The 19,875-nt window shown below is 36.1% G+C and overlaps 2 protein-coding genes across 22 annotated transcripts in view; one reads left to right on the forward strand and one right to left on the reverse strand.

Annotated features, from left to right (window-relative positions):
• The window catches only part of SETD5 (SET domain containing 5), an 88,391-nt gene that overhangs the window by 19,678 nt on the left and 48,838 nt on the right, over positions 1-19,875 (forward strand). For 4 of the 21 annotated variants that reach the window (XM_084901866.1, XM_084901882.1, XM_084901881.1 and 1 more), the window contains exons 1-6: positions 13,859-14,043; positions 14,812-15,036; positions 18,355-18,547; positions 18,824-18,929; positions 19,256-19,464; positions 19,803-19,861. In XM_084901866.1, coding sequence (XP_084757992.1) covers positions 18,456-18,547; positions 18,824-18,929; positions 19,256-19,464; positions 19,803-19,861 — 466 coding nt within the window. In that variant the 5' untranslated portion in view covers positions 13,859-14,043; positions 14,812-15,036; positions 18,355-18,455. Of the gene's footprint in view, positions 1-13,856; positions 14,044-14,811; positions 15,037-18,354; positions 18,548-18,823; positions 18,930-19,018; positions 19,161-19,255; positions 19,465-19,568; positions 19,610-19,802; positions 19,862-19,875 lie in introns of those variants that run through there. The other 17 variants (XM_084901880.1, XM_084901884.1, XM_084901868.1 and 14 more) reach the window with 9 other exon arrangements.
• Positions 10,223-10,738, reverse strand: LOC311631885 (large ribosomal subunit protein P1). Its single transcript, XM_084902551.1, has one exon. The coding sequence runs from the start codon at positions 10,600-10,602 to the stop codon at positions 10,258-10,260; it is 345 nt and encodes a 114-aa protein (XP_084758677.1). The 5' UTR covers positions 10,603-10,738; the 3' UTR covers positions 10,223-10,257.

Consider the following 19,875-nt stretch of genomic DNA (forward strand, 5'->3'; position numbering starts at 1 on the left):
ATGTAAAAGAGACATCGATTGGTTGCCTCCCACTCATTTTTAGTTTTGAAAATTCAAATTATTTTGCTACTAAAGATTATAGCCTACTTAGTTTTATTTGTATTAACTTGACATAGATGCACTCTAAGCTGTACTTGGTAAACTCAATTTTATTTCCAAAAGAAAAATGCTGTTTTTAAAAGGAGGATATTACCGTAATAACAGTTTTAGAAGTCAGATAAGAATTCCTAAAGGAATTTGTTTTGGTAACAAAAGGGATGGTAACAAGCATCTCCCAAACATTGCCTCTGTAAATTAGTATTGCTATGTTGTTATAAACTGATAGCCAAATAAACATTTATTATAGATCTCCTCAAAGAAGAGATTAGGCAAATACTGTCTCTTTTGAGCAGTTCACCAAAGAAGGGTATCGTGTAGTCCTATAATGGCTAAATCAAAAATGGTTCTTAAGCCGAAACCCGTTTCTCCTGAGGCCTCTCTCCTTGGTTTGCAGGTGAGGTGACCTGCCCTCTTGCTGCCTCTTCACATTATCTTTTCTCTTTGTGAATACTTCTTAGTGTCTCTTCATGTCTCCAAATTCCCTTTTCATAGAAGGATACTGATCATATTGGATTAGGGCCCACTCAGAGGCCTCGTTTTAAAAAATCTTTTCTTTTTTTCTTTTTCATTTTTTTTAATATTGTGGGACTTTTTTTTGGCATTGTTATTCTTTTTTTTTTTTTTCCTCTTTTTTTTTCTCTTAAATATATTTTATTGATTTTTTACAGAGAGGAAGGGAGAGAGATAGAGAGCTAGAAACGTCGATGAGAGAGAAACATCGACCAGCTGCCTCTTGCACACCCCCTACAAGGGATGTGCCCGCAACCAATGTACATGCCCTTGACTGGAATCGAACCCGGGACCTTTCAGTCTGCAGACCGACGCTCTACCACTGAGCCAAACCGGTTTCAGCTAAAAAAAATCTTTTCAATTGAAGTAGATTAATTGATGTACAACATAATGATTCAGTCCATATGCATTGCAAAATGATCACAACAGTTTAGTTAACCTCCTTTACTTTACATGGTTACCAAAAGTATTATTTTTCTTGTGATGTATACTTTTAAGATCTACTCTCAGCAACTTTCAAGTATGCAGTATTATATTAACTGTAGTCACCATGCTGTATGGTATATCCCCATGACTTATTTGCTTTATAACTGGAAGTTTCTACCTTTTGATCCCCTTCTCTGGTTTCTCCTACCCAATCCCCAAACTTTTGCACTTTTAAAAAACTCCTTTTTTTCCAGAAGATTGGAAACCACTACTCTAAAGTTACTATTGGTGGTCTATAAGAGATTTGTCATAATCTGGGGTATAAAAGGGTTTTTGTTTGTTTGTTTATAATCTCTTAGTTTGGCCAAGCCGGTGTGGTTCAGTGTTTGAGCATTGACCTCTGAACCAGGAGGACACGGTTCAATTCCGGGTCAGGGCACATACTTGTGCTACGGGCTTTATCACCAGTATGGAGCATTCAAGAGGCAGCTGATCAATTATTCTCTCTCATCATTGATGTTTCTATGTTTCTCTCTCTCCCTCTCCCGTCCTCTCCGAAATCAATAAAAATATTAAGGAAAAAAAGATGTCTTAGTTTTTATATTGCTTACCAAGTACTTGGTTACCAAGTACCAGAAAATGAAATACAGTATTTAGAAACAGTAAAATTCAGCATTTAGAAATATTTACTCAGTAAAAAATAAGTTTATAAATAGAAGACTTCTCAACAAAGAGGGAAAATAACAGTTAAACGCTAAAATACTTAGTGTTTTACTTAATTCAGTGCTAGAATTCTGGGTTTTATTTAGGGTCAAACTGATATGACAGGAAAACCCACAGAGATGATTAAAGGAGAATAAAATGACAGAAAATTTAGCATAGTATATAATTGTGATTATTTTTATGCATAAGGATTTGGAGCAGTTTACTATGCCAGTTATATTCATTAACTAAAAAGTGCTATTTTGTCAGTGTCCTGGGGCTAATTTATTATAAGAATTAATGAATGAGAATTTTGGCCTAAATACAGCTGAAATGTTTACTGAAACTGGACCAAAGATGAGCATCCATGAGGAGGTTTAATCATTTATATTAATATCTCAGATAAAAGTTTTATAGTATTTTGATGTTTTGTATGATGGGAATTCTTGAAATTCTTAGGTCTCATAATAAACCACCATACATGCTTGTCCTCTAGGGAAATAATGTACTACTCACCATTCCAAAAGTTTCATTTTGCTCAAGAATCTACTGTATGAGTAAAAATAGACTTGTTTTATGCATAGGCCAAATCCTATACAGGAGTGGGCAAAAGTAAGTTTATTGATGACAAAGAACTCTGTATCCAAGTGTGTTTGAGTATAACAAGTAGACTACAAGAATATGTAAATAATGAAGGCCAGCAATTCCAGCCACTTACAAGATAGTACATAAATGCACTGTAACATTGTGACATTCTTTTGAGTTAATAAAGCTATTGTAATAATCATAATCTGTTAAGTTCTTTTTCCATATGAACAACTATAAACCTACTTTTGCCCACACGGGCATATCAATATTTTGTTTTTAATTTATGTCTTTCATCACCATTGCTTTTTAAATTACAAGTTATTCTGAGTTTTAATTCTATTGTTATCAATATAGCTTCTGGTCAGTAGTTTGGTAATAGAATGTTGACTATTTACAGCTTTTAATTTTCATTTTAGGGTTTTCTTTTAAAATGTAGAATCTTCTAAGAAAAACTGAGGAAAAAAATTAAAATTATTTTAAACTTATGAAAAAAATGTAGACTTCTCACTATGTTTGTGGGAGGATAATATGGTTTTTACTTTCTGGGAGGTGGTTCAGCATTGCTAATAAATATGCTTATGCCATTCTAACAGTTCCACTTTTAGGAATGTGTCTTAAGGAAATGTTTGTACACGCACGCACGCACGCACGCACGGCCCAGTGCACAAAATTCGTGCACAGATAAGGTACCTAGTGGCCAGGGCCTCAAGGTCTCCCTTCCTCAGGCCGCCTGCCTGACCCGCCAATCTAATGGTTCCACCAGCTCCCAGTCACTGAGAAAACATGGTGGCAGTCTCACTGCTGCCGCTGGTTGCCACCTACAAGGCCTGATTGCCCTGCCACTGCCTGGCTCCCAGGTGCTGAGGGAGCGGAGCAGCAGGGCATTGTGGCCAACCCAGCTCCCTCAGCGCCTTGGAGCCCAGCACTGGCATGGTGATCAGATTGACGGGGTGATTGGGGCCCACCTGCTGACCAATAACTCTGGGGCTGCCAACTCACCTGCTCCACCATCCCGCCCGGTCCCACTCTCATCTGGACCCATCAGGGCCTGCAGTGCCTCTGCTGCCAGTGCCACTTGCAAATGCCCACCATGTTATGCACCACCCCCTGGTGGTCAGCGAACGTCATAGCAAGCGGTCAAACTCCCAGCAGAACTCCAGTCAAGAGGACAATTTACATATTAGGCTTTTATTGTATATACACACACACACACACACGATACAGCATTGTATATGTCATGGAAAATTAGCAACAATCTAAACATCCACCTGCAGAAGACTGACTTAAATTATGGTTGATCCGTGGGATAAAATACTCTGCCATCATTTAAGAGGAAGAAGTAAATTTGTATTTCTCCTTTGAATATAGAAAGATGTCTAAGACATTACTAAGTGAACAAACCAGATTATAGAACAGTAGGGTTATTTTATTTTTGGATTATCTTTGGGAAATGGAATTATAAGGATTTCACTTTATTTTATGCTTTTGTGATGTTCAAATAATTTTTACAAGCAGTTTTTAAATAAGATTAATGATTCAGCTATTAGGAGATGAGGGGAATACGATTGTACATATCAGAATTATTAAACTTTAAATACCCTTATTACTATATACTTACCTACCTGGTCTGCCAAATAATCACAAAACATGTTTGGTCAGGTTCTGTTCATCTGTGTTTTGCAGATTCTTGCAGCCCATTGTCCTTCATTCTTAATAGAATTTTCCATGAGACCAGTAAGTTTTGTCTAAATAGTTTAAGAGATTTATAAAATAATCTCTTTCCCTAAGAGACTCCTCTGTGTCACTGATAAACGATGGATGTTTTTGGGATTTTCTTTTTTGTGGAGAGGATGGTGTTTTCTTTTCAGAATGACTCATTAAATGTAAAGGCATACTTTAGGATTCTTTTTCCCCTTCATGGTTGTGAAAACGCAATACTTGGCACATAGGCAAACCTAAAGCGTTTGCAAATTGCTTCTCTTCTCTGGATAAGAGAAATATCTTAAAATAGCACGTAAACATAGCTTTTATAAATAGTAGTTACTTTCTGATCGTTTGAATGAATGAATGAATGAATGAATGCAGAAAAACTGGCAAGTCTAGATAATATAAATTCTAAAAGAGTCAAGAATTTTAATATGGACTTGTCCAACACAGCAACAATAATTGGTGCTGAATTTTACAGTATTTTAATTCAGATGTAGCTTTCTAAAATAAGTACTAATTATTTTAATAAACAGAACTATATATTAAATCCTAATTTTTTTCCTGAACTCTCTACCACTATGTTTGTGATTTCTTACAGTTAAAATATATGTAGTCTGTTTCTTCCATCTATAAAATAATAAATTAGACTTTACTCTTAAAACTCTAAATTTTTTATCAACTGAAGAAATTTTACCTGAACTACAGAAAGTATAACAGATATTAATGCCTCATAAATGTGCATAACCCACTTCTTCTAGAGTAAATCTGGTTCCCATTTCAATGTTTGAAAATGAAAGCAGTTTGGACAGAGGAGGCAAATGTAGAGGTATAAGAGGTTCTTTTCCTAGCTAGTCTGATACATGTTTTTAAAGCATATGCTGTGGCTCTAAACATAGTAGGACAGAACCTTCAAAAAGTCTTGAGAAGATCACCTTTTAAAGAGGTAAATCAAAGTCCATGTCATTCAAATTGATTCTTGTTAAAAATAGTCTCTGCATCCTTGGTTAAGTTAGCAGTATATATGTATTTATCTGTTTTGAACAAGTTATAAGTAAAATATTTTTCTATGATATCAACATAAAATAATTTAAAAGTGTAATGTGTATTTAGCTTCATTATTTATGGCATGTACTTTTGTCCTATCACCCCTCCCCTCCAAGTACAACTAAGTATGTCTTTCCTCCATAATATTGCCATTAATGAAATTTTTCATGACGAAAGAAATTCTTGCTATAGGCTATAAAATAGGGTTATTATTATTTTTTTTAAACTGGGTTTTAATTGCCTCCTATTCTAGTCATTGGTTTGTTGTACCAAGCCCAGTAGCCCCTAGAGGGAATATAAATTTAGGCAAAGTGACCAAGGGATAAACAAGTGTTGCAGAAGAGATTGGGAAAAAAGGAAAACTTTATCTTGGCTCTAAATTACTAAATCATGATATTTCTTTAGTCTCTTAATTTTTGCCCCAATGTTCCTCTTTTTTTCTTTTCAGCCCTGAACTTCTCTTACTCTGCCTGCATTAACTTGCTACAGATTGTAAGCCTAACTTAGAATTTGTACAATCCCAATTATATGGACTTTTCAACACATTTATTTCTTCTAATGCTTATTACTTATCTCACCTATACTGTTGGGTTTTGTTTGTTCGTTTCATGTTTTCTATATATAGTCTTCTCACATTATTTTCTGTTGCAAGATTGAAATACACTCTGTTGAAGAAGAGTGAAAAATAATTTTACTCATATTCATGTCGTTAGTAGCAGTTTATCTTTCTTCACATGTATTTAAAGACTACAAAGAGCAGTTTAAACTTGTATTTACTAACAATAGTCCCTACACACCTGAGTCAGCAGGACAGGTATTATCTTTTCTATTATACAGATGAGAAAACTGAGACTTTGAGACATTGCATAAGGCAGTGTCAGGATTCATAGAAATTTGGAGCAAGAAAAGATAAGAATATAATATAGCTGCCACATTAGTTCTCAAGCATGTTGGTCATGTAGATAAAATGCATTCATATATTTGTTGTAATTTTTTCTGTGATTTAAAAATTAAATTGAGAGTAATAATCATACCAAAAAACCTTCTTTTCCTATCTCATTTTTATCATGTTGTAAAGTTATTCAAAAGAAGGAAATTATAGAAGTATTTAAGAATAAATTCAACTTACATATATAACAAAATCAGAAATTGTATCTTAAAATTAGTGACTAAAGTTTTCTTTTAGTCCTAATTGAAAGTTTTTCTGGCATGTTTTTTCTCTTCTCCTTAACTGAGTTAAATTAAAGATCTTTTATGGCTTCTATCTATCTGATAATTTCATTATTTAATAGTTTAAATGTATAGGCAGGTTGGTCTGGATATGTTGATTTCAGGATATATTTTAGGTGCTTGTTTCTCGTAATCTTCAGTTTGAGGGTTATTGCTTAAGGGAAGAAATTTGGTTAATTGTAGCTAGTTGGAGTTTAGAGAACTGAAGTTTGCTGGATTCGGTCCTTTATTTAGTAAGTGAGAAAAAAATCCTAATGATTTTATAACTATACTGTATAAACAACCTGGTAAATCCCTGAAAAAGCAATGAGGCCTAGGAGATGAATAATCTATGGAGGATTTTAAATTGAGGATTTTTCTAAGCTAGATTCTAAAATAAAATAGTAAATTGTGGCTAGTAGGATGAAAATAGTTATTATCCTTCCTATAAGATCTGAAATAATATTGTTGCCCTTGAGAAAAGTAGGCATTACGGTGTAAAGATACTACTCAATCTACTTCTTTTGTCAGCCTAACTAAGAAGAAATTTTCTATTTTTCTTTAAGAAGTGCCTGTTTTTAACATAGAGTTTCATGTAATTTCAAAGAAGTCTATAAAATATACCTTTGTGGGTTACATATTTGTCCTTATTTTGAGATTTCAAAATAAGGACAAATTGGGCTGTAGATTCCAGAGTGATTTTTATTTTTAGGAAAGCCATTACCTCCCAAAGGTTTTCTTAGGCAAGTGAGAAAAATAAGTGTAAAATTTCTATGTAAATACCTTGTTTATATGCTTGGAAAATTATATTCATAGTAGATATGGTCTCAGTGTTCTAATTAAAATTTAATAATGGATGATAGATATTGTAAAGCCAAAGGAATTAAAAGACAAGAGACATTTTGAGAAAATAGCTTGTTCATATATATCTATTTACTTACATGTTTTGTCAGAAACCAAAATTGGAGGAAGCAATTTGGCTTTTTATTGGTTTGTGAAATTGATCAGAGATTGCTCCTTGGCTTAGTTGCTGTCTGCATAGGCTATTAACAATTGTTTCTCTGGCAGCAGATCTTGTTCATCAGGATTGCATCATTTCTGGGAGAATGGCCAAGGTCCACAGCCTCAGTACAAAGACTGTCTGAAGCATATGAGGCCTGTTCTCTTTCTGAAGCAGCACTCCTCTTCCTGCCAGTCCTCTTCACAGGATTACTGAAGCGGACTTGTTCTGAATTTCCTTTCATTGAATTGGCTGTTTATTGGACTCTTGTCTCCCAGCTGCTTCCGGCTCACCTGGCTGATGCAATTTCTTTCTCTAAATCTCTGTTGGAATTATTCTTAAAAACTGTCTTCTGAGAGTAACCAGATAGATCACCCAAGTCTTGTGCTTTCAGCAAGTCAAGTCATATAGAGAAGAGACTGTCAAAATGACAAATACAAAGACTATTGACCATTTCTGAATACAGTTAAAAAGATAGGAATAATTATAAACTATTTCTGGCATGTTCAATTTATTAGCCTTTTCCCAAGAACCTGTGTGTAAAATGGTGACTGCTCAAAGGAGTAGTCAGTATTGGGAGGCAGGCTGATTCTGCTTCTGAATTCGAGAACATACTGGTATTTTGGTGGATTCTGACGGATTGTTCTGGAAATACTGAAATTGAAATGAAATTGAAATTGTGATGCATTCATTTTCCCCCTGCTGTGCACTCAGACTTACTGCTTTTTTTCCTTCTGTCATTTCTTACCTTTCTTATTTATTGCTGCTAGAGGAGTCTACATCTGTTTTGGGTTCTTTATGTGTTTTTGTTGTTTCTTTTACTGTTACCTTCATCCTTTTATTATTATAATTCCTAACATTCTTTGTGAATTGTTTCTACAAAATGGTTTATTTTCCCATTTTTAATAAGTTGGAAATTCATAAGATAACGTAGAGTACATTTCCTCTCCTTGGTAACTGAAATACCATTAACAGCTTTTTCACTTCTGGATAATGTTAAATTTCACTTTTCCTCCAAAAAAGTCCTAGGTTATCACCTATTTATTTCCTTTCCCTTTTTTGGAGGGTAGAAAGTTGATTATGACTTTATTTGTCAATGTGTTTCTATTACAGAGTTGACCACAAATAGAAATTACTTCCATTTGTCAATCTTTTTCTATTTTAGGACAAGAAGATATAAGTGGGATGGAATGTGGATGGGGAAAGGAATAATATGAACTTATTGGATCATGGTAGATCCTTGTATGACTGGAGAGTAACTTTGACATTTGGTTAAAGAAAAGCCTCTGAATTTGGGAAGGGGTCAGTGGAGAAAAGAAATACTTACTGGGAGGGAGAAAAAGAAGGAATCCCTTGAGAAATGGGAGATACCATAATTCTAATTTGAAGGAAAGAGAAAGGAATATCCAGTGACATAATAAAATATTTACTACTTAAGTAAAAAAAGATGATTTCCCTTTCCATCTTTATGGGGAAATAGGATGTAAAGAATAAAGGATAAAAATGATAGCACCAGGGGACTCTTTTCCCCCCTCCCTATGTGGGAGTCGGGTCTGTGGGACTCTTCCTCCTCCCTATGTGGGAGTCTGTACTTGTTCTTCAATAAATCTCCATCTTGCTATACAAAAACAAACAAACAAATTAACAAACAAATAAATAAATAATAGCACTAGAGCCCCAGCCAGATGGGTTAGTTGGTTGTAGCATCATCACATATACCAAAAAGGTTACAGATTTGTTTCCTGGTCAGGGCATAAAGTAGATTGCTGGATTGATCCTCAGGTGCGGCCGGCCAGGAAGGGACTTCCGGAGGTTGGCCCCAAGGCGTGTCCAGCCCCTCTCACCCAGTCCCACTCTGCTGGCCACCTTCTAATTAATTTATTTTCAATGTGCACAAATCCATGCAGCAGGTCACTAGAAAGACGAAGTTTCTTTCTCCCTCACCATCTTTCTTCTTTCCTCTGTCTCTAAAATCAGTAAACATATCCTCAGGTGAGGATTGAAATAAATATATATAATGAGAGAGATCATAGGATGTAAACAAGAAAATATACAGACGTGAAACAAACATAATTACCGTTAAAATATTATTTCTGTAACCGAAATTGGTTTGGCTCAGTGGATAGAGCATCGGCCTACGGAATGAAAGATCCCAGGTTCGATTCTGGTCAAGGGCATGTACCTTGGTTGTGGGCACATCCCCAGTGGGGGATATGCAGGAGGCAGCTGATTGATGATACTCTCTCATCAATGTTTCTAACTCTGTCCTTCTCTCTTCCTCTCTGTAAGAAATCAGTAAAATATTTTTTTAAAGTATTATATCTGTAGAATTCTATTCTGTGAGTCTTTCAATGTTATTTATTTCTATACTAATTTGTGTCTCAACTTTTTCTAGGTCTTCAGAGCTACTGACATAATTTTTTACACTTCATATTCAGAGGTCTATAAAAAGGTGACTGTGACTGAGCCAAATGAATTATTTTAATTTGTTTGTATTTTGATGAATGATAAAATTATATATTGAGATAAGAATAGTCAAAATTAATTCAACAAATATTTCTTGGAAACCCATTATGTGTTAGGCACTCTTCTGGACATTGGAACTACAGCAGAGGATAAAAACATAAAAACCCCTATCCTCATAGAGTTTATACTTTAGTAGGGAGAGAGAGACAAATTAACAAGTAAGAAAAAGTATCTTAAATTTGTTTCAACTGGAGACAGTGTTAATTCTTCTCAATCTCTAGGACACATCTCCAAACTCTGTGATAGATTAATAAATGCTATAACCACTAGGCTTAGTAAACTATACTAGGAATCTGTTGTCTTGGCTTATAAAACTAGTGTCATTATAAGAAAATATTACATATAGATCTGTTAAAAGTTCTTTATAATTAAAATCTTTTTTTTTTTTTTTTTTTTTTTTTTTAACAGAGGTCAGCTTTTATTGACTGTGTTACAAAAGAGCCAGTTTAGTCAAAAAGACCAAAGCCCATGTCATCATCAGACTCCTCAGATTCTTCTTTCTTTGCTTCCACTTTCTTCTCCTCAGCTGGGGCAGCAGCGGTGGAGGCAGCAGGACCTCCTGCTGGTGCAGCACTAGCTGCAGGGGCAGGTCCACCAGCTCCTACATTGCAGATGAGACTCCCAATGTTGACATTGGCCAGAGCCTTTGCAAACAAGCCTGGCCAGAAAGGCTCAACATTTACACCAGCTGCTTTGATGAGGGCATTGATCTTATCCTCCGTCACCGTCACTTCATCGTCGTGCAGGATGAGGGCCGAGTAGATGCAGGCGAGCTCCGACACGGAGGCCATGGCGAGGGTGGGTGCTGGGCGAGCGCTGCCGGGAACGGTGCTAGTCGCCGGATGAAGTGAGGGCCTCACCCCAACGCGGCCTTAGCTTCCTCGGAAGAACCGAGCACCTTAGCGGCAGCTGGGGAAAGGGGGATATAATTAAAATCTTAATAGCTACATTTTGAAAAGTGTTATCTAAGGAAGGAATTGTCCTCAGAGTTACATGAGAAATTTGGATTTGCTACCTTTTTTTTTTTTTTTTTTTTTTTTTTTTTTTAATTAAGAAGCCCGGGTATTGAGAAGGCATTATAACCTATGATTGCTTTCATTAGAAGATTGGAAGAGTCGTGTAAAACTAGACAAAAGGAAAATCATATATAGAGATAAGAATAGTAAATTTATGAAAAGATAAATTCATAGTTAACAATGTTTCTTTTTTTTCTAATATATTTTATTGATTTTTTTACAGAGAGAAAGAGAGAAGGATAGAGAGTTAGAAACATCGATGAGAGAGAATCATCGATCAGCTGCCTCTTGCATACCCCCTACTGGGGATGTGCCCGCAACCAAGGTACATGCCCTTGCCCGGAATCGAACCTGGGACCTTTCAGTCTGCAGGCGGACGCTCTATCCACTGAGCCAAACCTATTTCGGCTAACAATGTTTCTTAAAGTTATTTCTCAACTATCAAAATTAGCTGGGGTGGGATTTCATTAAGGAATGTATTAATCATTCATTTATTAGGGAGATATCTGAAGTAATTTTTCCATCTTTTCCTTTTAGTATATATTTTAAAAATTATTCTCAGAAAAATAACTGTAAATGTAGATTTTATAAAGTTGGAGGTTTGTTGTTGTTAATCCTCATCCAAGTATATTTTTCTCCTGATTTTAAGACAGAGTGGAAGGGAGGGGGAGAGACAGGGTGAGAGAGAGACACAGAGCCACATACATACACATTGGTTGGTTGCCTCCCCCTTGGGCCCTGACCAGGACTGGGGATCAAGCCTGTAACCAAGGTATTTGCCCTTGACCGGAATCAAATCCAAGACCCATCAGTCCACAGGCCAATGCTCAAACCATTGAGCCAAACAGGCTAGGGCTAAGTTGTTTTTATCTAAAAACCTACTTTGTTTATGGGTATATAATAGTGGCTGTGATAGAGGATTTTTGATGGTGCTGAGTAACTTTGTTGTTGTTCTTTACTGAAAATATATAATTCAGATTTCTGTATTTGTCAAGGAAGGTATGGTTATTATCAGGCTCTGTTTTTTATTATCGAGCCAGGCAGTTTGGGGGCTTTTTTATTTTTAATTCGAATTATACTTTTTATTTATTATAATTATATAAATATAAAATTTGTGAAAGTTAAGCCAACAATCCTCAGTATTTAATGTTATACCCTTTGGAATTATTTGATGTGTTCTCCTATCATTGTAGACTTTTATTTCAATTTTCCAGAGACTTTTAAGACTGTACTGCTTAAATCTCTGTATATATTGTTGGGAAAAGGAAACATGTGTAAGACAGGCTCAAAGGCAAAAGGCTATATTAGTCACTTTTATGAGCTGTGAAGAAGCAATAGATACGAAGATTTTGCCCTTTCATTTTAGTCCCGAATCTTAGCATTATGTCACCTTCTGTTGAATAGAACCAGATCTATTACCACATCCATATTTGGAGAGTCCTAGATCCATTAGAGAGGTCAAGCTCTTGCAAAGTGTAGGTGCCAGAGAGGACTGTTCAATTGAGCAGTTCTAGCATTCTAAAATGACATAAAAGAGAAATGCAATTTATGCGTTCTTAAAAATCTTGGCTTGATTCACTGCTTGCAACTGGGTTTTTTTTTACCCATATTAATTTGCTTCATATATCAAAATAAGATTGAAGCATCTCAGATTGTCTACCATTTAAAATATTAAATATTTTTCATGCCATATTTTTAAGTATAAATAATCATTTGAATTTTCTACCATCTTCATTTACCATTAATCAGTATATCAATCATGACTCTTTACAGTTTTCATTTTGCAGAAATCTTTATCAATCTGGGTCTTTTAACATGACTTTCTTCCCACATAAAATGCTTGTATTTCATCCTTTTAATTTTTTGTTGTATTTAATGTTTTGGGAGGGTTTTTTGTGGTGTGGTGTGTGTGTGTGTATATATGTTTGTTTCCAGTATAAAACCATTCATGTAAAATCATACAAAGGAACCTTTTTTCCATTTGCGCCATACCTCCAAATACTTTAATCTACTTTTGCATTTTTACACTTCAGTAGTTTGTGAGTCTTTCTGTTCTCAAATTCCACTGGTTATGGTCACCAACTCTTAAGTATCATCACTGCTTTTCCATACAAAAGTTTCTGATCTTTATCATGAAGCTGTATTCTTTGTGGTTTATGTTTTTATTCATACTTTGCAATGGATTTACCTCACAAATAGTTAAGATAAACTACATCTTCTCCCAAAATTACAGTTAAAATAAAAATGGTTTTAAAAAGGAAAAGAAACCTGGCTAGCATGACTGAGATTGAGGGTTGACCTGTGAACCAGGAGGTCGTGGTTCAGTTCCTGGTTGGGGCACATGCCTGTGTGGTAGGCTCAATCCCTCGTGTGGGATGTGCAAGATGGCAGCCCATCAATGATTCTCTCTCATAACTGATGCTTCTCTCTCTTCTCCTCTCCCTCTGTGAAATCAGTGAAAATTTTTTTTTTAAAAGAAAAGTGTGTTCTATGACAAAAGAAGGCAGTAAGAACAGCTTTGTCTAGTCAGAAACAAATTGATCTCTTTTATCATATTTAATTTGAAAGAAATAACATTGGCTGCTGGAAAAACTGCACTTATTTGTGGTGGGGCAGAGGTAGCAGGATTTAAATAAAGATTTTGAATTGTCAAAAAATTAGACTGACATTTCCATTAACCAACCTATATCTTTAAAATTGTTAAGTCCCAGGCTATTGGAAAATTTCGTTTGATGAGAAGTTGTAGAGTGGGAGAAATATGCTGCTTATTAGTGAGCTGGACAAACTCTTACTTTCTCTTTATCTGAAAGATGGAAAAATAAAATAGAAATGAAAAGAAAGCATAACTTTTACTACTACATTCATGAAATGCATAGTAAACATGGGACAATGTGTAGGTCCCTTGCTATACTTACTTTATATTTATCCCTTTAAAGAACTTATTCAAAAAGTGGAGAAATATTTAGTAGCATTTAGGATAAATATAAAAAAACTATCTGGTTACTAGATATTTTCCTTTGCTATGGCAGGATTCCTCATGTCCATAACATGTTGGTTGAGGCTGTACAGCTCGCCCCCACTCTCAGAGTGGCCAGTCTCCATTAATTGGACCCCGTGATTTCCACTTTCTGCTGTGTTGGACGTCATGAGCATTGCAATCCCTCTGGGAGTCACCACACCAGATACATCCTACTCAGATATGGCTGCTGGATCAGAGTAAGTGCTACTTCCTAACTAGTAGATGAATTACCAGTTTGTGTGGAGACAACTTATGGGCATCTAATAAATATGTAGTATTTTTTAAATCCAAGCCTCGCCCACTGTAAATGACATTAGACCCTTTCTCCTGTAGAAACTGAATGTGGGAGGGAAAAAATTGGGGAGGAAGGTTTCTAAGTAAATTATTAAATGGGATGAAATTTGCAAAGTAGTAACTACATTTTTATTTGTTTTGATGGGTGGGGAAGATGAAAGAAAGTAGGTGTCACTGCCTGCTTCTGTAGAATTGATGGATGGAGATAAAGAGGAGTTCTCTCCAACTGATTTTCCTTGAAGGCCTCTTCCTATGTACTTCTCATTATTCTAAAGGGGCTAAAACTTTATATGGGCAGGTTACTTAAACCTTATATGGGGCAGAAAACATGGAAAGTTAGTATCATCTGTTTTTTTATAATACTCATTGCCTAGAAAGAGGACCTTCAAAATCAGTGGTACCAAACTTTTTTTTCAGCTAAGAGCAGCTTTAGGAATTCAGAGTTTGTCGAAAAGTCCAATCCCTAAAATAGACTCTCAATTCTTGAAGAATTTAAATGCCAAATGCTAATGAAGGTAGGCCTTCGTTATAAAACTTTATATATTATTCTCAGTTTAAAAGATTTTAGCCTTTTGTATCCCTTCTCTTTTAAGTGTCCGAGATTCCCCCTGCTCACAGATTCCCCCTCTTGTCCTTTTACCTCCCTTGTACCCAATCTTCCTTGCTTACAGAAAGGAAGTGGAAGCCCCCTACCTTTCAAGACGAAGTGGCACTACACAAGGATGTGAAAGTCCAGCGAAAGAGACCCAAGGGGCCTAGGGGGCAGCACACCCCCAGAAGCCAAGTCTATTCCAGGCAGTACCAGGGATTAGGGTCTGGGCTGGAAAAATCCTGGTGTTTTGAATATGTTCAGGTCCAGTTCAGACTCTTGATCCCACAGCCACTTCTAGAGTGAGGTGGGTGTTGCTCTAATTCCCCTGTTTCTCTTGCCATTTTCACAGTCCCCGGGGATTCTCCCCCTTCAGCCAAGAAAAGCAACTGTACTAGAACTATGGGTTCAACTGCATCCCTGATTCATAGTAGTTTTCTTCCTTAACAATGAGAATATTAGTAAAGAGCATGTATATTTCTTCATAAAGCCACTTAGGATAACTTAACTGCTTAATGACTTCCTTAAAGAGGAAGACTTAAAATGAAGTTACTCTAAGCAGCAATGTATTACTATATTCTGGGGTAGTCTAGAATTTAACACAGTTTTGGCCTTATTCCCGTATAAAATGAAAGATGGAGGGTGGGAGATAAAGAAGGGTGGATAGTGTTTCTTCCAGGGCTTTCCCTACCCCCCCCCCCTTATTTATTTATTTATTTTTGCATGCCAAAGAGATTTCGTTATGCCAATAGCCAAGGTTTCCAATTTTGTAACTATTTCCCAAGTAAGATAATTAAAAATAATCCTGTATTAGTTATTGGCTAGTATTAATACATTTTTATAAAATTAGCCACTAGCCTGCTATATGGATTGACTAGCAAACTATATAGCTAGACAGCATTAACATTTGTGAGAAATATTAATAAAAAAGATTAAATCAATGAGTTTGGGATAAGTGAATAAGAAAAATAACAAAAACAGTTATTCTTAAAACTGGGGTTTTTCCCAGAGTGCACAGATGACTGCCCATAAATGTTGCTAGGGAGTCCAGAAGTAATTGCAGAAAGAAAAAATACTTATGGCATAAAAAATTTGCCTACAATGTTTCTGTTTTCTGAGACATTTCATTCACAATCTCCAGTCAGATTTTTGATAGTGCAATCATAACTAATTACACAATTATTTGTTTGATATTTCGACAAAGCAAGAAAATGTCAACAAATTGCTTATATGCCATTCTGTTAAATTATTGATGCCTATTTTAATGCTTAATCATGCATATTTTACTGTCATGCATATTCCACTAATCTAGGCACTGGTATGAAGATTAAATCTGATATGAAGGGCAAAATACTCAACCAAGAAAAAGACCTAGATTTTACCTCATGCTTTTTTTAATGCTGAAAGCAACATTATGCATTATCCATGTTTCATATATTTGTAGGGGGGAAAATCTAGATATAACAAATGAAGAAAAGATTTTTCTGAATGTACAGTCTTGCCATAAATGAACTTCAGACATTTCCCAAGAGGTAGCATTATAGCAGCAGATTGTATATTGTACTTAGAACACAGTTGATAGAGTGTATCTAGTGTAAGCATGGGTTCTGTATATGTGCCCAACTGTCATTTCAAACATAAGGGGCGAAAGGCTATAGTTACATTTGCATTAAATGGTTGGCTAATAAAGAGATGCAGTCCTAACACTATAAGTTTTAATCCATTTAAATTATAGATAAAATCTGATATATATGTCAAGGAATATCCTAAGAAATACCCTATATTTACCTGTCAACATGTAAGTGTATTGAATCACTAACCAGTATGGGAATTAGAAAGTTTCCTCATCAAAAGATATGGGCTTAAATTTTAGTATTTGGCATGCATAGCAATATATTAAATGCTGTGCTTGACGAGAAAGTATTGTGTAATGGGGTGGCCTTTTAACCTCCAAAACATACATTTTATTTTTATTCCCTAGACTTGCACATGAATTGCATATGTTCATATTTACCCAGTTTGGAGATGGGTAAGGTACAACCAACATAGTTACATCTCCATGGCCATCTTTTATTTCATGTCACTTTCCTTCTTCCTACCCCCACCCCACCCCCCCACCTACCAAAAAAAAACAAAACTACACAGGTCATTCCTAATAAATAGCTGTCATGTTTCACCCCATGTGTTCAATGGTACAAAATCTCTTATGTAAATATGTACAGCTCTTTGGAATACTTGTTTATCAAGTAAATTAACAATGTTGTATAAAATTTCTTTCTCTTGACTTTCCATCATAGAAACTAAATTCTACCTTCATTTTATTAATGCTTGCCTATCTTTGGTTTCATTTAGGAAACCCCACCTGTTTCCTAATATTCAGAGCTGATTGCCTCCCAAAGAGCCATATTCAGATCATCTTTTTCAAGAGTATACTGACGTGCATTCTTGATTTATTCCCTCCCAGTTCCCATCTTGCAGACACTCTTTTAAAGTAATAAAATGCATGCACTTCACTAACAGAGAATACTTTCCTATGTCTAAAGTTCTTCTTTACCTAGAAATTACCTTTGCTGTTATTAATAAGATCCCTTCTCACAGTTTTGGAGCATATGATTGGGTGAGTTGGATACATATGTCAGAATTTTCTTTTATCCCTCACTTCTCAGCTGACATTGTGCCACATTGAACCTCACATTTTATTCCTGCCAAGTACTATATATTGTGTATTTTTAATATATTGAAATAAACATATTACTTGCAGCAAATAGTATGCACTATTTGATTCCCTAAAAAAACGCTTTGATCTCTAAGGCTGAGTTATGCATGGTGTCCTTGGAGTTTCAAATTTGTGTGAGTCTCTGTTCTGGTTAATTTAAATGACAGGTAATCTGTTATTCAGTTCTGCAAAGTCATACAATTGCATTAATTATCTTTCAAAATTCTGCCAAACCTAACTACTAAAGTTCTTTTTTCCCCTAAAACTCACATTTTATCCTTTACCACCTATGCCTTTTTATTACCACGTAAAGGATTACATTGAATTTCTAAATTTGAACACACTTATAATTCTTTTATATTAATAAATTGAACTGTTTATTTTCCACTCAAGGAGGGGTACTAAAAGATACTGAACCAAGCTTTCACTAAGCCTGATTAAGATTTCATATAATTTTCTTTAAAGGTAGAATGTTATCCTGGTTTATAAACCAGTTAGGCAGAGTAGAATGACCACAAGCTTTGGAGTCGGACATTGTCTCAAATCCTGGCTCTGTGTAAACTCATACCTGTTTACCCATCTGTAAATAAGGGGTTCTATTTACCATGTTTAGTAGTTGTAGAGTAATGAATTAATATAAATATATACAGTACCTAGAAAATAATGGGAAATTCAAATTGGTAGTCACTCTTGCTGTTGTCATTAGACTAACAAAACATCTCAGTAGAGTTTTGATTATTTTGAAGTTCTGTTTATCATGCAGCTGTAAGATAATTGTGTCCTTGATATGCTTGCATGTCATTGGTGGATGAGAAGTTATTAATCTAATATTTGAAAGGTGTTTGGGGGTTCATCAAGATGAGAGGTATAAATATAAGATGCCATTGTTTTTACCTGTACTTTCTTCAGGGTATCCAGTCTTGGTAGTGAATGGAAGAGGGCCTGGTCCCTGGGGCAGTGCAGAAGGCACTTTCATCATCTCACTCACTGCAAATGTCATGTGAGGTTTCATGGAAGTATTAAGAGATCCAATTAAGAAGAATAGTTCTGAGTCTAAAGCAGCCCAGAGTGGCTTCTCTAGGGGAAACTCCCTGCTCAGCTGGTACGTTTGTGTTTGTCATTAGGGACACCTTGTATCCCAGGTGCCTGCCTTAAGACATCTGCCTGTACTGGCTTCATGTTGCACACAAATCCACATTTAATAACACCCGTAGTGTTATTTATAGGCTTAGTTGTGTTAATCAGATTATTTCACTGAGTTCTTTATTCTAGTAGCTGGTGGTTGTGGAAAGAGGAGGGGTTGAATGGGAAGTTAAGTTTTAGTTTAAGGGAAGATTAGGTGTTATGCTATCATGCATTGCTTTTCGCCTTTGTGCAGCCCTGAATCTGTGGAGGCTAGTCCAGCAGTTAATGAGAAGAGCGTGTATTCCACTCATAATTATGGGACCACTCAGAGGCATGGGTGTCGAGGACTGCCTTATGCTGTGAGTATGCATTTGTTTCTCTCCAAAGCAGTGATCTTCCTGGAGTATAATCCATTCTTATACATTGTGACTTTCTTGCAATGTTTATATGCAGCATGACGAAGTTGCCCCTTTTGCACTTCCCTGCCTCCAGCGGACGTCTAGCCCTGCATCATTGTTCTTGTTTTTATGTCCCAGTTGACCTTGGCATTTTGTTTTATCACTTTCCTGGTTGAAGCCAAAAAACGAAGGGTACTACTTTCTTCTTTCTTTCCATATGTACCATACTTTAGGGGAGAGAGGGGCCAGTGTTTGGACACTGTTGATTTAAAAAATCTTATTTTCAGGATCATAATTACGGAGCCCCTCCTCCTCCGACACCTCCTGCTTCTCCCCCTGTCCAGACGATCATCCCTCGTTCTGACCTGAATGGCCTGCCGTCGCCCGTAGAGGAACGCTGTGGAGACAGCCCGAACTCTGAAGGAGAGACTGTTCCTACCTGGTGTCCTTGTGGTCTTTCTCAGGATGGCTTCCTTCTCAACTGTGACAAGTGCAGGTAAGATCATGTCCCATCTAAATTCAAGCCTGGGTTGCTGGGATTAGGGTTTCTTATTAGTAGGGAAAAGCTCAAAGTATTCTTTCTTGTGTTTGTTAATGTAGATGATTCCTTAGTGCTCCTTGGCTCGAATTCTCTGCACTAGGTGAGAATTGCTGACAACAAGGAATGAGAGATTGATGTTAAAGCTATTGAATTTGATATGAAATTTAATGTCCTGGAAACTTTTGGTAGGTGGGAGGAAGGGGGTAGTGTATACAGAGACACATCTCCCATATGTGTAATGACGTGCTGCATGCTGTTGGAAGGACTACTTTAAGTTTATTTTCCATCTTTAGGGGAATGAGCAGGGGGAAGGTTATTAGACTTCATCGGCGGAAGCAGGACAACATATCAGGTGAGTGGAAGATG

Source organism: Pipistrellus hanaki (assembly GCF_964339955.1).
Source record: "Pipistrellus hanaki genome assembly, chromosome: 13".
NCBI classification, from domain to species: domain Eukaryota; kingdom Metazoa; phylum Chordata; class Mammalia; order Chiroptera; family Vespertilionidae; genus Pipistrellus; species Pipistrellus hanaki.